The 21,829-nt window shown below is 39.5% G+C and overlaps 1 protein-coding gene across 6 annotated transcripts in view; it reads left to right on the forward strand.

The window, feature by feature from the left end:
• neo1a (neogenin 1a) overlaps window positions 1–21,829 on the forward strand; it is a 234,938-nt gene that overhangs the window by 142,425 nt on the left and 70,684 nt on the right. For all 6 annotated transcript variants that reach the window (XM_036587065.1, XM_036587061.1, XM_036587062.1 and 3 more), the window contains exon 5: window positions 3,871–4,007. In XM_036587065.1, the coding sequence (XP_036442958.1) occupies window positions 3,871–4,007 (137 nt within the window). The remainder of the gene's footprint in view (window positions 1–3,870; window positions 4,008–21,829) is intronic.

Below are 21,829 nucleotides of genomic sequence, written 5' to 3' on the forward strand. Positions count from 1 at the left end.
CACATACATTCTGATATCTGGATTATAACGTTTCAGTCTACGCTGTATAAGTTATTATTGAATAACACTTATTATATGACAGTAATCCAGACTGTACGGTAGTGAAGATGTTGCCATTATGCTTGAAGTGAGATGCAGTACCTACTGCTTGTGCTCCGATGTTCCTTGTGGTTCTGTGTCACATCATTGGTTCAGAAATGATATTAAACTCACAAGATAAAATTTTAATTTTTTGTTGCAAACTACGCTCGCCTTATTTGAATATCCTGTGACGTATAAATAAATGCTAAGATGAGTTCAGATATGTGTGTATTTTAATAACCATACCCACACCTAGCATGCAGGGTCCAGACTCTCAATCTCCACTAGCCTTCAGGGCAGAGACTCACACGCTGCTCCAGGTTCATCATTGAGGCCTTTTTCAGCCTCGGGGAACCGAGAGCTGATGGCTTCAGAGCAGGTGACGAGGAGGAACATGGTGATAATCTTTAGTGACAGGCGAGTGATAGTCGAGGTGTAGCATTGTGCCTGACGCAGCAGAGTGGGCTTCTCTCTGTGTAATCAGAACCCCATGACAGCGCACATTCAGCCTTACGCAGCCCACACAGAACAGATGGTCCAGGTTAGCAGAGAGAGAGAGAGAGAGAGAAGGAGAGAGAGAGAAGGAGAGAGAGATTAAATACACATGTTAAAAATCTACAGCAGGACTAAAGACATTTGCATGCAAAGCACTGACACTATGGAACTAATTGAAATTCAGATACTGTGACAAGCTTTTAAATGTAGACTAAAAAATCCTCTTAATCGTTTAATCTTTTAATTAGGACCGTTTCATAAACTGTACATTTTTGTGAGGTTTTGTTATTATTATTATTATTATTATTATTATTATTGTTATCGTTCAGTTTACAGATCAGTCTTAATTCCCTGTCATACTCATTTTTATGTATCCATAGTTATTGTGATGTTTTGACTAGGAATTGACAAAGAAAGAATAATGTTGAGATTTTTAAACTTACTTCTAGCCAAATCTGCTATTTTCTTCAGTTCTATTTGAGTTGGGCGGGACTAAATTTGGTGTTGGTCATATCAGATTTGCCAGTCAGAGTGACCTATATGCACGTCAGCTACTCACATTTCCCACATGTTCAGCCTCTTTGCAGCTGTGGCTGTGATTGAAACTAGCTAGCATTTTGGATACAGATTTTTAAATTAATAAGATTATCTGTTTATATTTTCCATAAATCATTTATTAATTGATTGTAACTTCATTTGCTTTTGCATGTAATGCCGATTTTAGATTGTTGTGTCTTTGGATGCACGTTATCTACAGATAGATTAGATTTTTTTTTACATTATTATTGTTAGAAAAGAAAAATCTGGGCATGATGTTCAGCGCAACATGGTGGATCAGAGCTCATTAAGCTCTTAACTTAAATCTACAGTCTTCATTTTGCAGAAGATCTGGTCCACAATTTTAACCAAGCAAATTAGGATTTGCAGAGCACCCCTTCCTTATTGATGGAGCCATTCCTGTTCTTGCTTCATGCCAGTCTTAGCGTCTTTTGGATGCTGAAACTGCAATTACACATTTCCACCAGAGGGGTCTCCAAATCCTCAAAACTTACATAGTGCAGCTCTGGTTTTTGGTTTTTGTGCGTTTCTTATTACATTGTGATACATTTTAAAGTGTGAAAGATGACCTAGAAATAATATAAATAAGATTGAGTTGAGGGAGAAAGAAGTGTGTTTAGCAAATATGTAGTGTGTGTGTGTGTGTGTGTGTGTGTGTGTGTGTGTGTGTGTCTGTACTGGCAGAAAGGTGGTATTAATGGCCGCATGTTTAGAGGCGATCGATAGCTGGTGGATCAAGTTGAGCGGCGGCTCTGCTATCTCTACATCCCTCTGTTCTCACAGCCTTCTCTCTCCTCTCTCTCTCTCCTCTCTCTCTCCTCTCTCTCTCTCTCCTCTCTCTCCTCTCTCTCTCTCCTCTGTCTCTCCTCTCTCTCCTCTCTCTCTCTCCTCTCTCTCTCTCCTCTCTCTCTCTCCTCTCTCTCCTCTCCTCTCTCTCCTCTCTCTCCTCTCACTCTCCTCTCTCTCTCCTCTCTCTCTCTCCCTTTCCTCCCTCTCCTCTCTCTCCTCTCTCTCTCTGTCTGTCTTTCTCACTGACACTCTCGTTTTCTTTCTTTCTGTTTTCGCCCTCCTCCCTGCCTCTCAGTCGAAGTCTGTCTTTCTCCCATCACCCTCCGTCTCTCTCTCTCTCCCTTTACCCTCCTCAGTGTCCTCCTTCAACCTATCGATTTCTCCCTCCGTCCCAGTGCGCTCTGCACTCAATGCAGGCAAAAACCCATCCCCACCCCCCACCACTCTCCCCTTGTATGCAGAGGAGTTCAAAGGACAGAGCTGGAAGAAGAGGTTGTTGATGTTATTTGCAGGGAGCTGTTCTGGGCATCTGTGTTATCACATCATCCAGCACTTTAGAGCTAATTTGTCTTGCCGTCACAGTCCTACATTGGATTTTCCACCGGATTATGGATAACAAAGTAAACAAATGTAATGTTTAAAAGGGAATCAGCATCATTTTTTTCTACAGTTCTGGGTATTTAAATGGTCATTCACAGTGGTTTGATAAACATGCCCCATTCTGGAGAAATTTACTGGAGAATGTCCAGTTCAGTGGTTGTGATTGGAACTAGATGTCTAAAGAGTTCAAAGCTACACAAAGAAAGTTATTACATGAAATGGTTAAAAATATGCTAAATGCTAAAAAAATATCCTAAATATATTTCCTAAAATTCATTCGTAGTGGAGAGGTTCATGCAAGTTAGGCAGAATGGTAACCAAAGAAAATGTGTTTATTATTATTATTATTATTATTATTATTATTATTATTATTATTATTTATCACTATTGTGCTGTTACAATAGTACAGATTCCACCTATTTTTGAAGATTTCTACATAATTCAATTGCTGAGATCATTCAGGGTGGTTTGATGTGAAATGGTTCATTGTAGAGACACTTGCAGTCAGATTTCTTTACACTGGTGTGCAAACAGGGGTTGCAATGTTTACAACACAAATATAGCCATTTTATTTACTATCCAGAATGACCAGTGAACCTACATGATCTCAGATGTAGCCTTTAGTTTGGTAAAGTAGTGGTAAATCTGAAATAAGAGATGCCCTGCATGCCTTCATGTCTCCAACATGAAAAATGTACATTTTATGCCAAATCTTATATGAAAACTATCATGAAACAGTGTCTCAGGCTTCATAAAACTGTGTCTTGGGTATTTCATATAATACTTTTCTTTGAGGTACCTTTAAGAGGCATTGCCCTCTTCAGACGTCTGGTTCCTATCACTATCAGTGTGAAGAATTCTGACTTCCAGAATGGAGCGTTTCACATCAAACAACTCTCAATGAGTTTGTGTGCATCTTAACCCTTTACATTTGCAGAGATTGTGAAAATGCCAAATGTCATGGTAACAAAAGTATTTTATTTCTTTATTCCAAACCACCGTGTGGTGTTTGAATGACCACAGGCTTCTCTAACACACCCCTCTCTCTCTCTCTCTCTGTGCCCATTTTAACGTTATGTTACATCTGCACTAGGCTTGTATGCAGCTGTGGGGAATTTGATAAAGTTCAGTGCGGTGCAGCCTGTGCTTTATTCACAGCCAGGCTGGGGACAGATGCTCAGAAGGCCTGCTGCACGTAATGGCATTAGGAAAATGGAGGGATACTTCAGTTATTGAATCCACAAAGTGCCCACTGCTGACGTTTGTTGTGGGTAAGAGCCTGTTTGACCCTGTGCAGCGGGAATATTGACCGCCGTCTCTCGCTCTCTCTCCCTCTCCTCTCTGCAGTGACGGCCGCTTTCAGGTGCTCGGCGGGGGCAGCTTGCAGATATTTAACCTGACCGAGGAGGATGCTGGGATCTACCAGTGTCTGGCGGAGAACGCGAACGACTCCATCGAAGTCCGGGCTGAACTCACGGTGCAAGGTAATGTGGGTTTTTTGTAAAGGCTGCTGCGTGTGCTGGAGATAGTAATTAACCTTTACAAATGTAGTTTGAGTTCTTATTTTTGTTTTGGTACATGATTTAAATGGAATTATTTACTTACAGAATTAATTACATAGCTAGTTGCATAACATAATTACAGGTAGTTACATTTGCATAATTATTATGTTTGCCTTCCATTTGCATTTATCAAATATTTTTTTTATGCTTGTAAGCAGTTACAATGATATTTTTTTTTCTTTTTGCCAAATATGACTACAGACTCGACAGAAACACTGGCTACGTTCACACAGCAGGTAAAAGTGGCCCAAATCTGATTTTCTCACCAGTTTGGCTGTTCACAGTATCTTTTAAATGTGATTTGTATGCCACATTAGCCTGAACAGATCAGCTCCTAAACTGACCCGCATGCACGAAAGAACAGAGCTTCATGTTGCTTCGCGTGGCTCATCCAGAGGTAAACAATCGTGACTGTGAACGAACGCCAGTCGCTCCTGTAGCTTCAGTTTCATCTTCGCCAGCATCACGGGAGCCATCATGAAGCTTCACTGACTGACAGCTGGGCTCATCACCCAGAAAAAGGGCGCGGTCCCTTCTTTGGTTTCCTTGGATTCTTTAAACTTTGCTTTCAGACTTTTAACTGTTTTTTGCCGCTGCAGCCTCGTTCTCTTAAGCCACGTTCGGCCATTTCTTTAGAAATCTCTTTGAACACGGAGGGTTTTGGATGAGTCTCTTCTAATTTTTGTACAAAAATATCACCCCAGATGTTTATGAGGTCTCAGCAGCACAAAATTGTGACAAATGTTGAGTTGGATTGACGTAAAAGTCGTGTGAATTCCGACGTGGCTGAGTCCCATTGCCGCAGATCGGGTACGGATTTCAGTACCACATATGAAAGCGTCTCAAATCAGGATTGAAAATGTCAGATTCGGTGTGTTTTTGCTGCTCACACTGACACACAGACACACATCTGTGTCACATATAAAGAAAAAAAAGATCGTATTTGGGCCACTTTTACCTGTTGTGTGAACAAAGCCTTTGACTTATGAACTCAAAAGTGGTGTCATTCACACTTCCCACAGAACTTCTCTGCTTGTTTCAGTGAACTTCAGGTTAGAAACAGTATCCTCTTTCGTTATGGTCTGCAATAACTGTGACCTCTAAAGCTGGGCCTGCGCTCCGCCCGATTTCAACCCTGATTTGCCTCGTCTGAAGTGATTTTCCAGGTCGGGAGCTCAATGCTCGATCGAAAGCGTTTGACGGGACAGATGACCGGGTACTGTAAGAAAAGAAATGAGTCAATCTTTAGCTCTCTGAGCTAAAACAGTATTTTCGAACATGTTTGATTTTTGTGTGAGATGGTCACTAATGTAATTGAATGGGTGGCTCAGGCAACAGTCAATAATGGAGGGAGAGAGAAAACAGTGTAGAAACATGCGCCATGTGAGCAGCAGACGCAGAGACAGAGGAGCTGCTTGTTGAGTTAAGGCAGATAAGTAAGCAGTCAGTTCATAGTCAAACATTTCTCCAGCTCTGGCTGTGATACCTGCATTTTAACTCTTCCCCACATATTCTTCCCCACTTTGTGTTTTCCCTGAGGACAGGTTCGGTCCAGTTTAGCTTTGTTTGCATCATGTGGTAACAGAGATCTGGGATTTTGAGAACTTTTTGCAGGCCGAAACTCGTTATGTGTCGCACCCTCTTTTTGCCTGATGGCATTAAGTGTGTGAGGCTCTCTGTTTTCTGTTAGTAAATCTGTCAGGACTTTAAAAGTCTTGTATTATACGCCCAGCTTAAGGGTTAAAGTTCAGATTTATTGGTCAAAGACTCCACATTTTGCCAAACATGTTGTCAGGTAATCACTTTCATAGCTTTTATGATATTAATTACTCAGATTCTTTGCTATGTCAGAGCTCCCCTGTTTGATCCACATCGTATTGACGTACGTCTCCGAAAACCTCACCACAAATGAGTATTGATGGTGCGCTTTTCGTGTGCCTGTCTGTATCTGCTTACTCAGTCAGCTTCTCTAGTTTCTCGCAGTGTCACTGTTTCTATCAAATCAGAATGTAATGTTCAAGTGAATGAGTTATATTGATGGGTTGTTATTCAGAAATGCTTTTCAGGGGCCGTTCCAGTAAATACTATCACATTAGTTCCAATTGATCCGTTTTATGCTGTCCATCCAAAGCATGCGTTTTATAAGCTTTTAGGCCAGATCTGTTTGCAGGCCATATTTTATTGAAATGATCTAGACTGTGTGAAGAATGCTAATGAATTTGTGAGTGTAGCTTCAGAGCCTTAATATATAATATCAGTGAAACATAGGAACCTTTTACAAAAGGTCACAATGAAAGCTTTGAATGCTTTTTTCATAGTCGTACAGCGTAGACTAGAACTAGTGCACTTATTAATGAAAGTAGTACATTTCATACAAAGATATGGTATCTCCACATGAAGTGATCTGAAAAAGATCTGATACGATCTACAGGTGTTTCTATCCCTCCTCTCACCTTGGAAAGACAGCTCAACACTCAGTCTGAAAGGATGTGTAGCTGTGAAGAAGCCATTAGTGAGAAAAGAAAAAATAAATGGTAAAAAATAGACAAAACCAAGAGAACCAAAGAACCACCAGAGCTCAACATCATTCAGTGTGTTTAGGATTGGTTGGATTGTGAGCAGCAGAAAATGCCACCAGCTTTAAAGAGAGTAGGAGGTCTGTACCGTGCCCAAGCATGTTTGACCCCCAAAGTCCAGTTTGTTTGGCTTTTGTGATCACTGAACTGTTCCCGGACCTGCTTGAAGACATGGGCTTTGCCACAGTTCCATTGGACTTGGGTACGGTACGCATCTAGTATGATCGTTAACCATGCCCGAGTACAGAACTCGAACGTGGCATCAGTGATGCTACTGTCCCAATTTTCAGTTCATTCAAGAATATTTGAGTTAATAACAGGTTTGTTTCTCATCCTATTGAAGAACATGAACCGTAGTACGTGAGTAAAGCCGCAAATTCCTCTCCAAATGTCATTTGCGTCCATAAAAATCTTCAGTAACGCTTTACTGTAGGGTGCTCTTCATAAGGCTACATGACACCTACATAAGCTTGTCATAACAACTGACATAACCCTACATACATGTTTAGAAATGCTTATTCCAGCAGGTGTCAATCGCTATAAAGTTTATATTTGCCAGTTTTGATCAAAGTTAGCTAAGGTAGCCTTTCTGACAGATGACGTCTATTGGAATGAGCATTCATAAACATTAATGTAGGGTCATGCTATTATGTCAATCTTATGTGCCATACAGCCCTAGGAACATTACCCAACAGTAAAGTTTTAACAAAGTCATTTTTATAGATGCAGCACGATTAACAGATAATCTCAAAAGGTGGTCTCTGATTTACATAGCATAGTACAGCCATCACAGATAACACATAGAATCTCAGCCATCATTTGAAGGCCATTTTGACGAGTGTACATCAGTTGCTCATGACTGTACAGGCGATGATTTTGGCTGCGTTGATCAAAGCTTAAGGAAAAGGTCCTCCTGAATAATATTCATGCCAAACTTGATGTTGAGTGCAAACCACTACACTGAAGTACCCCAAGCCTCCAAGCTCTGTCTAAATGACATTGTTCTGTAATCGGATTGCATGCTTGTGGTGTGCATTGACCATGTTTACATAAACAGGTATAGAATTTGCCGTAATAGCCGGGATTGCCGTGACATTGGAGCGTGGAGGACACAAAGGAAGCTGTCCTGAAAGCCCATGAGGTTATTATGTGGGGATGAAGGGTGCGCGAGGGAGCACAGGGAGGGTGTGAAATCGGGGAAAATGGGATAGATCTCGTTCCTCCGCTCCACGTTTCATGCAAATGCGGCGCTTTGGCCGTCTGTCTGTCTGCCAGGAATCAATCCCGCGGTGTGACGGGGGAAGAAAAGACACGGAGGGTTTAGAGCCGTGTGGTCGTGTGGATGGGACAGGCATTGTGTGGGTGCGCTGGTGCAGGACCCTGCTCACAAATCCCAGCACAATAGCCATGTAAATCTCTGACCTCAAAGCAATTTGATTATGTTTCTTTAGGAAGTGATTCAGTACATCAAGAAGTGTGAAATTTCCACGTGATTCGATTGTTATTTTGGTGTGATTCAGAAAAGCATGATCAGACTCATCCAGGATAAGAATTGGACAGCGTTTGTTCTTTCCCTATGATCAGGAATCGCCCCCCCGCCTCGTTCCAAAGGCCAGAAATGAGCTGCTGTCGCTAGGCTTTAGCCTTTCTCCTCCTCTTCCCCTGATAGACTTCTCGGCCTGTCTCCCGTTAGAATAGAGCGATGTTGGAACGAATGCAGTGAGCTGCCACTTCACTGAATGAGCTGGAGAATGCCTTTGTGGTGATGAAGTTATCCAGCCGGCTGCATAGAGGCTCAGACAGTTCTCGCTGTTTCTCTACAGCAGGAAAAGAATGAGGCTTTTCAAAACAGCTCTTTCCCACATGCTGTCCAGTAGATTTCCCCTCTTTTTGTGTGTTTCTCTGGGCTTGTTTTTCTGCTATTAAAAAAACACCCTTAAAGAAGTCAACGGTAACGACAACGTTGCAGTTTCACATAAATTAATGAACAAAGTACAGATTCTAAACGTTTAATCGATGCCACATTTGTGTCTGTAAGTGGAAGAGGAGAATTTATTGTTGTGCTTGTGGTCTTGTTTGGTAGTTAAACATGTATTTATTACATATGAGAAATATCGTTGCATGGGTGCTTACGTATGCAGCACTGTGCAAAAGTCAGAGACCACCCTTTATTTAATTTCCTGGCAAAACAGGACAAATGATTTATTTTTTAGTGTCAGAAAGAACTGAAAATTAGACGGATCCATGAACAACTAAATATAGTGTAACATTTTTCGTTATTTATCGTGTCCACTTTTTGCTTTTATTACAGCTTCCTTTCTTTTCGAGAAACTTGCTTTCAGTTTTTTAAAGAAATCTGCAGGGATATTTTCAGTCTTAGAAGTTGGTTGCATTTTCTGCTGCTCAGTATCAAAACTGCTCTCCCGTCTATTGTCCAGTAGATGTTTTCTCTTTTGACTGTTTTCTGTGTTTCTTTTTAATTGTTGTTCCGCTATAACAAAATTTAATACAAAGAAAAAAGACGTCAGTAACAAAGACGTGTTTCTTATTTAAACAAATAGGACAACTTGCAAAGTCTAAACATTTAAGACCACATTTGTGTCGTAAGTAGAAGAGAAGAGATCTGAATTTTACTTTTTTTTTTTTTGTTTTGTTCAACATTGAAACAAATGAGAAAGAAGTTGAGGTGTGGAAGCGCAAATGTGATCCACGTTGTAACTTGTATGTCGCTGCTGTTGGAAGGAAACCTCATATCTCCATTGTGTTGTTTTTCAGTTTTACATAATTTGAAAATACTTGTTGACCTTTACATTGTGTGTACATTTCATGAAAAATGGACCATAACAAACAGCCCAAAATGATTTGGGAAAGTGTCTGGTTCTGTTGACTTACATTATACGTACAGTATATTTTTTCCTTCTCCTGTAAAGTTACCATTTTGGAGATATGAGGTTTTCTTCCAGCAACAGCAATATAATTATGTATATATATATATATATATATATATATATATATATATATATATATATATATATATATATTTAAACAATTATGTAATGTAAATGGAATGTATAGCAAGGCGACAGTCAAAACTCCAGTCTTCTAAGAGTTACCTTTGTGATAAACTGAAAGCTGACCCTCTGAGTGCATTATAGCACTCTGCAAAACAACACAGTGAGGTTTGCAATAATTAGCCAGAAACAGCAGACGATCCAAACGATGCTTTATATTTTGCATCTCACAACAGCAGCCATGTGTATGTATGTAAACCTGAATATATATTGCCGTTTATCATGTTGGACAGTGTTTAGGTTTGTGTATCAGGTTAGAAAATGTGTTCTGGACGCTTTATTGAATGCGTCTGTGCCTTTGCCTGTTCTCTCCGCTGTGTTGGGGTGTAGTGGAGGCTGAGGTTAAAGACTAAAGCAGCTTGAGGCCTCAGTGAAAGGGGAGAAAGCTCCAGCACGGCTGCACTACCTCTAGCTTTATTGGAGCTGGCAAGACAATAAATTGGGGCAGAGGACACAGTAGGTTTTAATTATGGAGCTGTATGTTTGTTGCTTGGTGGAGCCCACAGCCTTTTTTATTTCCAGGCCTTGTGTGTGTGTGTGTGTGTGTGTGTGTGTGTGTGTGTGTGTGTGTGTGTGTGAGTGTGTTTTCATACATTTTCAGGGCAAAAATGTACTAACATTGTAGGGAAACCAGGGATAAACAGGGCTGACCTACAGACCAACAAATTGGTCCTAAGTTTCTTAAAAAAGCTGCATGGTTAATTTTTTAAAACTGAAAGCGTAAATAATTTATTTGCTAAGGTTCAGATTATTTTTAGGTTTAGGCTTAAACAATTATTACATATTTGCAACAGTACTTGCATATATAACTTACATGGCACATACTTTTACAAAGGGATACCTACATTATTTATATAATACATATGAAGCACAACATTACTTAGGTATCTTGCGTGTACAGTGCTGTGCAAACAAATATGTTTTAAAGAAAATTACACAAAAGCCTCAAAACTGATTATAATACCAACTTTTCTATCAAATGTAATTGGTGTGTCCACACGTTGCCTTTATTACAGCTTCTGTTCTTTTCAGAAGGCTTGTTTTCAGTTTTTCAAAGAAATCTGCAGGGATATTTTTTCACATCTCCCAAGTTCAGTCTTAGAAGTTGGCTGCATTTTCTTCTGCTCTCGATTCAAGTAATCCCAAACATGGTCAATAATGTTGAGCTCTGGACTCTTTTTTGGTCGGTTCATTGTTCCAAGAACACCAGCAGCTTATTTGTGTTGCTACGCATCCTTTCAGACCTATAGTGTTGAGTTGTCTTCTCACAGTGGAAGGATGGACAGAAACACGTGGATCTTTTCAGATCTGAAGCCAAAGTGGAGCCTGATTTTCTCCTCTCTCTTACAGATCAGCTAGTTTATCTGATGGTGACCGTTTTGGAGATCTACCACATAATTACGCTTGGAAACCTCTGGTTTTTTTATGTACATAGTATGGCCGGAAGTATGTGGACACCTGACCATCAAGCCTTCATGAGTTTGTTGAACATTCAGTACCAAAACCATGTGCATTAATATGAAGTTGCACCTGTAACATCAGCATTACCTTTCCCTGGAACTAAGGGGTCGAGCCAAAACCATGGAAAAACAACCACAGACCATTATCCCCCCTTAACCAAGCTTAACTGTTGGCACTATGCATTCTCATAGGTAATGTTCTTCTGACATCACCCAAACCCAGCCCATCGCTGCCAGTGTGTGAAGCGTGATTCGTCACTCCAGAGAACGTTACACCTGACGCTAGGCTTTTGGCATAGTGGTCATAGTCTTGTGTACAGCGGCTTGACCATGGAGACTTATTTCATGAAGCTCCTGATGCACAGTTCTTGTGCTGATGTTGGTTCCACTCTATAGTGGGTGATGCAGCAGAGGATAGGCGAGTTTTACACCCTGGGTGCTTCAGCATTTGACAGCCCTGCTCTGTGAGTTTGCATGGTGTACTCTGCTGTCTACTGTAGGTAGGTTTTATATATATATATATATATATATATATATATATATATATATATACACACACACATACGGGACTTATATATGACCCCACGTCCCAATATTGTATTAAAACGAAACAGTATGTGGGCGTGGGTGAGACCTAGAAGCAGTAATGAGCCCACATGTGTTAGCTGGAATGTGTACGTGTGGTGTGTGTATGTGCTAACATGTACGTGTGTGTGTGTGTGTGTGTGTGTGTGCTTGTGCTGGGTAATATGAGCCTGTGTTTGTGGGTCTGGGCATATAGTACCAATTCTCTCTGTGTTACAAGGCCAGCCTGGGCTCATATTAAACTTTCATAGGCTGCCTCTGCTATAGCATGCTGAACATGAAGCAGCCTGCTCTGCCAGGCCACTGTTTGATGCAGGCTGAGAAAAGACTGATGTTTGAGCTGTAGCCCAACACATATTGAAAGGAGAGAGAGAGAGAGAGAGAGAGAGAGAGAGAAAGTGGAGGGCACACTCTCCACTACAGAGTGTGACAAGGATAAGTGCTTTTGTGGACATTTGAGAGGATTTTATAAGGTCACTTGTCTTGGTCAGTTTTATGAACTCGTGACTGTAAGGACAAAGATGTGCATGTGCAGGCAGGAAGGAACATTTCGCCCCTTTCTCTCCTTTAAAGGCCTCGTATAATGGAAAACTGAATTGCGTTCGCTTTTTGAACTAAAAGTTTGGTGTACCAGGCAAACATTGTTAAAGTCTCTGAACCATACAGGTCACATATGTGGAAACTGTGCTGAACAAACAGGCTGCTTTGAACTAGTCATGGTTGTGACATCACATGTACTGTTCATGTTGACGTGATAGGAGTCATGTTTCTGCAGGCAGTCTGCAAAGGAGGGAACCCTGCATTGTTTCTTATTATGTGAATGCAGATGTACCTCTGTAGCCTTCCAGATCTTGCCGTGCCAAAGGAGGAGGTGGTGTTTATTGTGTGTATAGGTGTGTTTTATTGTTTCTGATATCCCAGAATATTCTGAATATACAGGACAGACATTCAAAAATCAGTTCATTTACATATATCAGTCTTAAAAATACCTCAAAAAACAGTCTGTATTGTGTACATTTGCTTTTTTTGTACCATTACAAATGTTTGCTTTGGTTTTGCTCTTTAATTCTGTAGTTTAATTCATTTTATACCTTAATCAAACTTAATCGAATTGTTACAAGTTAATGAAAAAACATTGATAATAATTATTTTATAGCAAATAGGATAAAATGCTTATTCAGAGAATCCAGACCAGTCTGGCTGTAGTGCTTGTTAATAATAATTGAGTCAATAATATGAATTATTGCCAGTCTTAATGCCAGGGCCATGTAAGTTTCCAGCTGCTCTGGACAGCTCGCTAGCCGGCATGCTCTCGTTTATTCTTAGATATACAATGCAACAGCACAACACACACTAACGCTACCATCACCTCACCTCAATGTCAGCGGTGAGAATGGTCCACCACCCAAATAATACCTGCTCTGTGGTGGTCCTGAGGGGTCCTGACCACTGAAGAACAGGGTATAAGGGGGCTAACAAAGTATGTAGAGAAACAGATGGACTACAGTCTGTAATTAGAACTATAAAGTGCTCCTATATAGTAAGTGGAGCTGATAAAATGGACAAAAACTGCGTCTTATGGCTACTTTGAAAGGTGTTAAATGAGAAAAGCTGTTAATGTTTGTTTTTTTTAAGGGTCTGGATTGAGTTGGTTGTATTGTCCCCTCACCTGCCCCTCTCAATGGTTTAACCTTTGACCTGTTGGATAGTTTTTGCGAGCAAAGCACAAGCCCAAGCCTTTGTGTACAAACAGGACACTTGCCCCTGGCCTTTGTTTCTGTGAGTGTGTGCAAGTGCCTGAGTGTGAAGTGCAGAGCTCTGCCTGTTTGTCTTTGCTGGTATTGCTGTGTGGATTAGAGAAGCTCTGGCTGTCAGAGACAGAGCGATTGAGTGGCCCTCGTGCTGGAATGGACCATCTGTCCCACGTGTGGCTGGCGTGAGCGTTGCGGCCAGCGGCGTGTGACAAGTGTTGTTCGGCAGGTTGGGTTCGCAGGCCGCAGGAGGACGAGTGGAGAGCTATTCATCATTTTAGCCCTGTCAAGTTGGCTCTGCCACTCAGCGCTCTGATCGTCCAATTGGAAAGCCGTTTGCGAGGGGACCGGGAGGCTCCTGTGTTGGTCTGGACGGGTTCCAGCATCAGTGCAGATATTTGCCTTGCATTCGCCAGCTTCCTGCTCAAGGCACCTGAGGATATGTAGGCTAGTTCGGAGCTGAGTGGTCAGGTGCAGCACCCAAATGCTAAACACAAGTAAACAAAGTGACCATGAGCAGCTTTGTTTAGTGATATGGCAAAGAATTTTAGACAATTTCCCTCTTATTCCAAATGTAGTTAATCCGCCATGATATGTTAACTTTGGTTTTGCATTAGAGCTATGAGGCTAATGTAGCTAACAGTCAATGAATGTACACCATATGGCTAAAAACAGTAGTAGCAGTCATGATTTAGCATGAATTCTGTTTGCACTTTAGTACATAGTATGTCAGAAACCACATACGCACGTCTGTTTGAGGGTACTTAATAATATGTCATGTCTGAGGCAAATGTGTGATGATTAAGATATGCAGCTTGCGCAATGCTAATCAATGCTAATCAGTGCTAACGGGTCGTTCTGCCATTGTGGTGACAAATGAAGCCATGAAAATGAGCTCAAAATAAGAATAAACCACAGAAACCTGATGTCTGTATATGATGCCTTATGAACAACAACAACATCAAAAAAAGTTATTTTAGTGATGTTTGGTTGTTTTGTGTATGTCACAGTGGTGACTTCACAGATGCTAAAGGATTGTTTTTATGTGAAGCAAAAAATGCTAATTGCTAACAATTTCTTAATGTTTTTTTGCAGCTTAATTTCTAAAAAAACATTCTCTGTCTATATTAGTTATTTTAAATGTTAAAAACTATAGTTTAATTTTAACAAAGGTTTCTTTGTACACTGGTGTTAGAAACCTAAGTGATTCTAAAATTGAAAATGTTATGAATGTGATATTTTCTACATACAACATCACTTTGAAACTAAAATGTTGATATTTTAGAAAAGCTCAGAGTTTTTGTATCAGTGGTGTTACTCATGAAACATGATAAGTGATTTTAAATAAAGTAAAAATGGGAAAAAAAAATTAAATCAATAATTTTTCATTTTTCGCTGTTTAAAAAGATTTAAGGGCTCATTAGTGAAGGGAATATTTAGAACCGTGAGTTCTGTATAGAATCATTTCATGCTTAAATGGTTCTTTGCGTGGAGGAATGGTTCTTCAGATTGATGGAGAATGTGTTGTATATGGTTCTCTGTAGAACCTTTTTGAAAATGGTTCTATATAGCACCAGAAAAGAGTTTTTCTATTGTTGCAAGCTTGACATCGTGACACCAGCAGAGCCCCTTCTTGTGCTGTATCGGTCTGATTCTTTAATGATTCCTTTAATGGCTCCTGATCAGTTTTCTGTGAGGGTAGAAAAGTAAGTCCTATACAGGTTTTCAGTGTCAGTACAGCTGTTTTAGTATCTCTGACATTTGTTGAAATAATTTACATTGCTACTTTTGTTAAAAGGGTAAAATGTGAAAAACAAACATAAAACTGACTGATAAATGTTGGTACAGCATTTGTTTTTATTTAGCTTTTCCTAGTCCAAGAAAAAATCTGCTAGGCCTTCCCACACAGCGCTAATGTTATTGTGACAGGATATTTACCCTTGGTACACTGTTAGAAATAAAGGTACAGTGCAGGAACGTTTTCCGTTCATCAAGGTACAAACAGTGTAAATGAACCTTTGTAGGTACAACAGTGGTTTTAAGGTCCAACTGTGATCCTTAAATAAGTTTTTCCAGGTGAAAAGTATGTATTTGTACCTTTTCATAACCAAATGTTTTAAAACAGAACAATAAAATAAAAAGCCTGGAGACGAGATCGTATTTGTGGATTTGTGGATATAATTTCAGTGGATTATAATACAGTTATGTTGTTGTTCCCTGACTAAAGGTACTGAGATGTACCCTTGATGGTCCCACCCCAGTTACAAGAGACAGTGACAGTTTACTACCTTTATTTCTGAGAGTGTAATGGATGTGCTGCTTGGTTGGGAAGCAGTGGCACTCGTGCGTAGAGTGTCAAATACGTGGCATTTCTGGAATTTTGGGCTGTAATGCTTTAAAAGACATTAACAGACTTTGCTGGTAGCACTGTTGTTGTCTTTCTTAGTGAAATGAAGCCACACTTTGGATCGGTTCTTCCTCTCTGCAGTGTGGATGCAGAGTTTGACTTCATGACGCATCAGTTTTTAAAGTGCGTGACAGAAAAACCTGCTGGTATCAATACAAGTAATTAATAACCTCGGAGGCAGGTGATTCTGATGCATCTGACAATTTAACAATCCATATTTACGTGAAGACTTTCCTGATGATGTGAAAGATAACAGACATTTGAGTTGGGTATGAGCATTCGTACCCCGTTTGCCACTGCAGTGATAAAATGAACCCAGTACTCCGTAAGTTTCCATGTCTTGTTTAGCTGCATTAGCCTCGTAGCTCCAGAAGCAAGAGAAGCAGATTTCAGAAAACCAAACATGTCTTGGCTGTTCACGTTTGGAATAAGGGGAAAATTGTATACATGTGATTGGCAGTCACTGTGGAAGCGTGTTTCCTTGCTTGGTGCTAAATCAGACGATTCACAGAAGATGGGTGACCCTGCAGTGAAGGAATGTGCTGGTTGTGTTTTAGCTGGGTTGATATATTTAAGAAGAACTGGAAAGAACAGCGCGAGTGGGGAGATCCTTGCGCCAGCGCTGGCAGAGCTGTTGGGAAAACTGATCGAGCATCTTTGCCTGCATGCCTTTCAGCTTGTTTGTGTTTTCCTCAGGATTCCACACAAAGCCAGTGAAATTAATCTGTTAGCGCTGGGCTAACAGGGCTGTAATTAGTGTAAACCTTCTTCCTGCTCTGCCTCGTGAGGTGCAGCCATGTTGTTTTTCCTTTCTTGACGACTGTTACAGACTCTGCGTCGCTCCCTTCCAGCTTTCACTCAGCGTTTCAGTTCAGTCGTATCAAATTTACAGTTTTTCCACTTATTTCACCCAAATTTAGTCAAACAGCCAAGACAAAGTTTGCTTCCTTAGTTTTGCACTGCAGCTAAAAGGCTAACGTGGCTAACAAGTACTGAATGGCTGTACCTCATCAATTAGCATTGTGCAAACTGATTAATATTGTTGTTTCTGACACTGTATGACCTACTATTATACAGTAGAATCGAAAAATACATCACATACAGTCATATGCGAAAGTTTTAGCACCCCCGATAATTTTTTTGTTTGTTTTAGTAGTGAAAATTATAACACGTCCTTTATAGAGAACACACAAAATGTAGTGCACAACTTTTATTTATTTGCTGTGTTAAACTTATTAACATAAATTAATATACACGGTGTCCCAAAAAAACTGGCATCATTTTGTGGTCTAATAACAGCCAATTCTCCCTCAAATTATCTCAAATTTTAACAAAATGTGTAAAAACTAACCAAGTTTAAGTTTTTCAGGTTGAAGAACGGCGTTCACTAGAAATGAAAAGGCATTTTGTGTGTTAGAATGTGCTCGAACACAGTCAAACGAGAGTGTGCAGTGTGTATTTTCAACAAAATTCGATAAAAATGCACCAACAGGAAAGCAGATTTGGACACGGCACAAAAAATTCAAAGAGGAAGGCTGACAAATCTGGACGACCACCAGTATAGGAAGATATTACATTTGTGAAGCTTTGTGAAATCAGTTATCAAATCTACATCCCTCTGAATTTCTTGTTCAAATTTTGATAAATTAATCTTGTGTTGTTCAACATGAAGCCTATTTAATTTCGTTCGCGAGGACATGTAGTTACTCAGATATTCACATCTCAAATGATGTCAATTTTTTTGGGACACCCTGTACAAAAATAAAACATAACATAAAATATGCCCAAAGTTTTGCACAGGCCATGTATTATATATGTTTCATATACGTATATATATGAAAATGTGCGTTCTGTGTAGAGCAGGTTTGTGTAACTCTACTAAAAGGGCCATATTAAAAAATCCCAACACATCTGTGGGCCAGCTGTGTTAAACATTTTGCCATGACCCAAACGGACTATTGTTTGTCCAAAATATGGAAAAACTACAAAGGCAATAATAGGCACTGAATACTTGAATGATTCAAAAATAACTTTGAATAAAAACGAATTGTATTATCTAAAACAGTAGACGACATTAGCTGCAGATAACTGTTAATCCTCTTTTAATGTCCTCAGTGTACAGAAGGTTTTTCAAAACTGTCCATTTGGTTGAACTGGACACCTGCCATCTTGTATTTTTTTGTTGTTTTTGTGGTCCTGTCTCTTAGATCGTTGTTGGGGGAGGGGGTAGGAGCGCACATTACGATGCAGTGCATGCTGGGAACTGTAGTGCAGCTCATGGTGAAACGGGCTTATATCAATATAAACTTAAAACAATCTTGCGGGCTGAATAGGACTGTGCCATGGGCCTGACTTGGCCCGCGGGCCTTGTGTTTGACACATGGGGTGTAGAAGATACGTTAACTTATTTTGAAAAAAATCAACAAAACACACAGCTGTAGCTGAAAACAATAGTAGCAGCTGTTTGGACGGCTGACTTTTGCCTTTTATTCAGCTTCTCCAAGAATATGAGTACTGAAAATATTCCAGTGTGCACAGAAAAGCAAATCACCACCAAGAGTAGAACTCTTATTGTAGTATAATGATGCCTTCAGCGTAATATTCAGTGCTCTGCAACGGTTTCGGCAGGCAGGAAAGCCGTTTAAGATTTGTTTAAATTTAAGATAATTGTTTCAATTCGTTTGGGCAGTAAGTGTGTTTTTGACAGTAAAAACACTCTCACATTAGAACAAACACAAATAAACACAAATACGATAAAAAATGGTTATTAATTTTAAAAAAGGTTATTAATATCTTAGAAGAATACAGGCTCGCTTTCTGATTCCTCAGTGTAACTCAGACATTATATGGATTTGTTAGATTCCATTTGCAGCACAAAGCTTGGTGAAGGACGTCTCTTCTGAGGATGTGAGGGAATTTTCTATTATCATCAAATCTTCATCAGTATAATGTTGACTTGTCTGCATTTGAGACCTGGACCTTTGTGCGTGTGATGTTAATACATCAAATATGAGGTCCAAATGACACGTGACATGGTCCAAAACCTCCTGATCCAACTTTGAAATCACTATTTCAGGTGCAGGGTGACTCACAGCAGCGCAACACTGTATTTTTTTTATTTTTTTTTCTTCTGACTCACTCACACTGCTTTTTTTTAGCTTTAACCAAAAGAAAATCTTACATAGTGCAGCTTTAAATCCAATTTGACTGCACTGTGTGTTATAAACAGACAGTGGCCCCTTATTTAAATAACAGTGACTCGCCGACTGCTGCGGTTTCCTCTCCAGTAAGTGATGCACGATTATCACTCTTTGTGCTTACAGTTTAAAGTGAGCTGGTGAGCTGACAGTAATGGGAGTGCACAGTGCTGAATGTGGCTGCTTAAGTGTTGGTGTTGGTGGTCCTGCAGCAGTTTGAGCTGCAGTAGGTAGTGAGCATGTGAACTGTAGTTGTGCTAAATGGTGCGTGGCAGTGGAGGGAGGGCCTCCAGCAGGATTACTCCCACGAATACTGCAGGAGCTGAGGACCACTTAACACACACACACACACACACACACACACACACACACACACAGGTGTTTTCATGTAGTAAACAGGTTTGAAAAAGCTCTACATATGCAGAGACATGATTGGCTGCTAAGAACTTGTGGGGAATATTTTATGCATTTTAAATGTTGGTTTTGGAAATTCACTTCCATTTTTATTTGTCCGTGTAACAAACTTCAAGCATTTAAGCAGAATCCTTTAGAGCCTTTAGCCTTTATTCAATGAGCACATATTTTTATTTTTATCTAATTTATAAAATCTAATGTTCATTGTGAAGTTATATTTTTTTACAAGTATTTCAGGAACCAAATAACCATATTAGCCAGAGTAACCAAATGCAAAAGTTCAGGTGTTCAAATGGGATGTTTTTGTTGTTTTGTTGATTTTCTAAGTGAAAATAAATTATTCACAGTGAGTACACTTCTGCACATTATACTGCACAACTGCTGTTTATTTGTTGAATTTAACACATTAAAAGAAAACTTAAGCATAAATATGGCCTGTTCAGAAGTTCTGGTACATTTTATAGTTAACGTTTTATTTTTTTTCCAAACTATTAACATCAGCAAATAAAATTAGCTGAAAAATGTATGAAATGTATGAGTGTATGAAAAATGAAGTGTGTTCTCTGTAGAAAATGTGCTTATTTTCACTTAGAAAATCAACAAAACATGTAGTTTGACCAGGGATGCCCAAACGTTTGCATACAGTGGTGTAATATTCTAAAATTAAATTTTTAAAACTAATTTTGAAACCTGCCTTTATTTTGATTTCTCTTTTTAGCCCTATTCTCACCACAGAGATTTCACTTTGGCCACCCACATCAAAACATTAGACACCCCTGCTTTAGATCAAAACATAGATTAATATAGATAAAACATCAGTCAGGTGGGGCTGAACTTTGGATTAGTGCTGTACACTCAGTGCTGAAGTCAGGTTGCAGGTAGAGGTTTATATATATGCCAGACTGACAGAGGGATGGCGAGCAGGTCAGAGTGAAGGGCGTCCGGTTCAGAGCAGCATTACAGCTACAGCCATGTGGAGCTGTAGCACACGGCCGGGTCTCATGCTGCTCCATATGACCTTGTTAGTGAGGGGATGTAAGTGCTGTTTATCTCCAGAGATCAAATAACCTCCTTCATTACTGAGCAGAAATGGATGGTATACGCTTCTGCTTTTCCTCGGGCTGTCAGGAGAGGCATGTTTAGGAGGGCTGCATGATAAATCGTAGTTTTATTGTTATTGTGATATGAGTTTCTGCGATAAAAGCATCATTAAGAGCTGAAATGATAGAACAGATAATATTGCCTCATTCAGCAGCACCAGAGAGACGTCATTATATTCCCGGCACAAACCGTTAGAAGCCTAATTAGTGCTTCTTTGCAGAGTCGAGTGAGTTAACCATTTAGCTGAAAAGCCAATTACAAACACACCTGCAAAGCTTAAAAACTGCTGAACTACAAGCCTGTAAAAACATATCAAATATTATAACAGTTCTCACATTGTGTACTGTGTTTTAAGTGTGTGAGGCAGTAACACAAAAAAAATGTATTTAATAACTAAACAAAAATAAATAAATAAATTTGCCATGGCCAACATGACCGTTTTTTTATCATTATTGTGATAAATTATGCACAAAATAACTACGTCATCTTAAAGTATCGTGATATACTATTTTTAAAACATAAATACATGTTTATTTGTTTCTGTAGTCTTTATAGAAAGGCTGTTAAGGTACTGCTGACTGTGTTTCAGCCTTTCAGTGCACAAAAAACATGCTTGCACTTCTGACTTTAGCAGTGTTTCTTTTCTTTTTATTTTGCACTGTAGTGTTTTGTAAAATTTGTATTTTACATTTTTAAGGAGAGATTTGTTACATTTCTGTTTACATATCTAATTTTTTTTTTTAAGTCTGTCCTTGTGCCACATCCAGTCAGAGGTGCACTATTTTAATAATTTATCATTTCTCATATCGTCATCATAATATCCAACAGCTTTATCGACGATAAAGTCGATATCGTACAGCCCTGGTTTTTAGGTACATGTGCATGTGTGGTGGAGGAGTCTATGTCTAAGAGTGCACATCGAGCAGAAGATTAAAAAAAATTAAACATTTGGCAAGATATCATTACATTAAATGTTTTTTTTTCAGTTTGTTTAATCAGTTTTACTCTGGACAGACATTCCATAACTTAAAAAATTAAGATGTTTTAGATCCAGATGTGTCCAGAATGATGAACAGAGCTGTAGATGATTCTATAACGACTAAAAGAGCTGTGAAACATTGACAATGAAGTTATAATAAAATGAATATCTCATATTTGGAAAGTGGTGGTCAAATCTTCAGG

Source organism: Colossoma macropomum, unplaced genomic scaffold (genome assembly GCF_904425465.1).
Source record: "Colossoma macropomum unplaced genomic scaffold, Colossoma_macropomum, whole genome shotgun sequence".
Taxonomy (NCBI): Eukaryota; Metazoa; Chordata; class Actinopteri; order Characiformes; family Serrasalmidae; genus Colossoma; species Colossoma macropomum.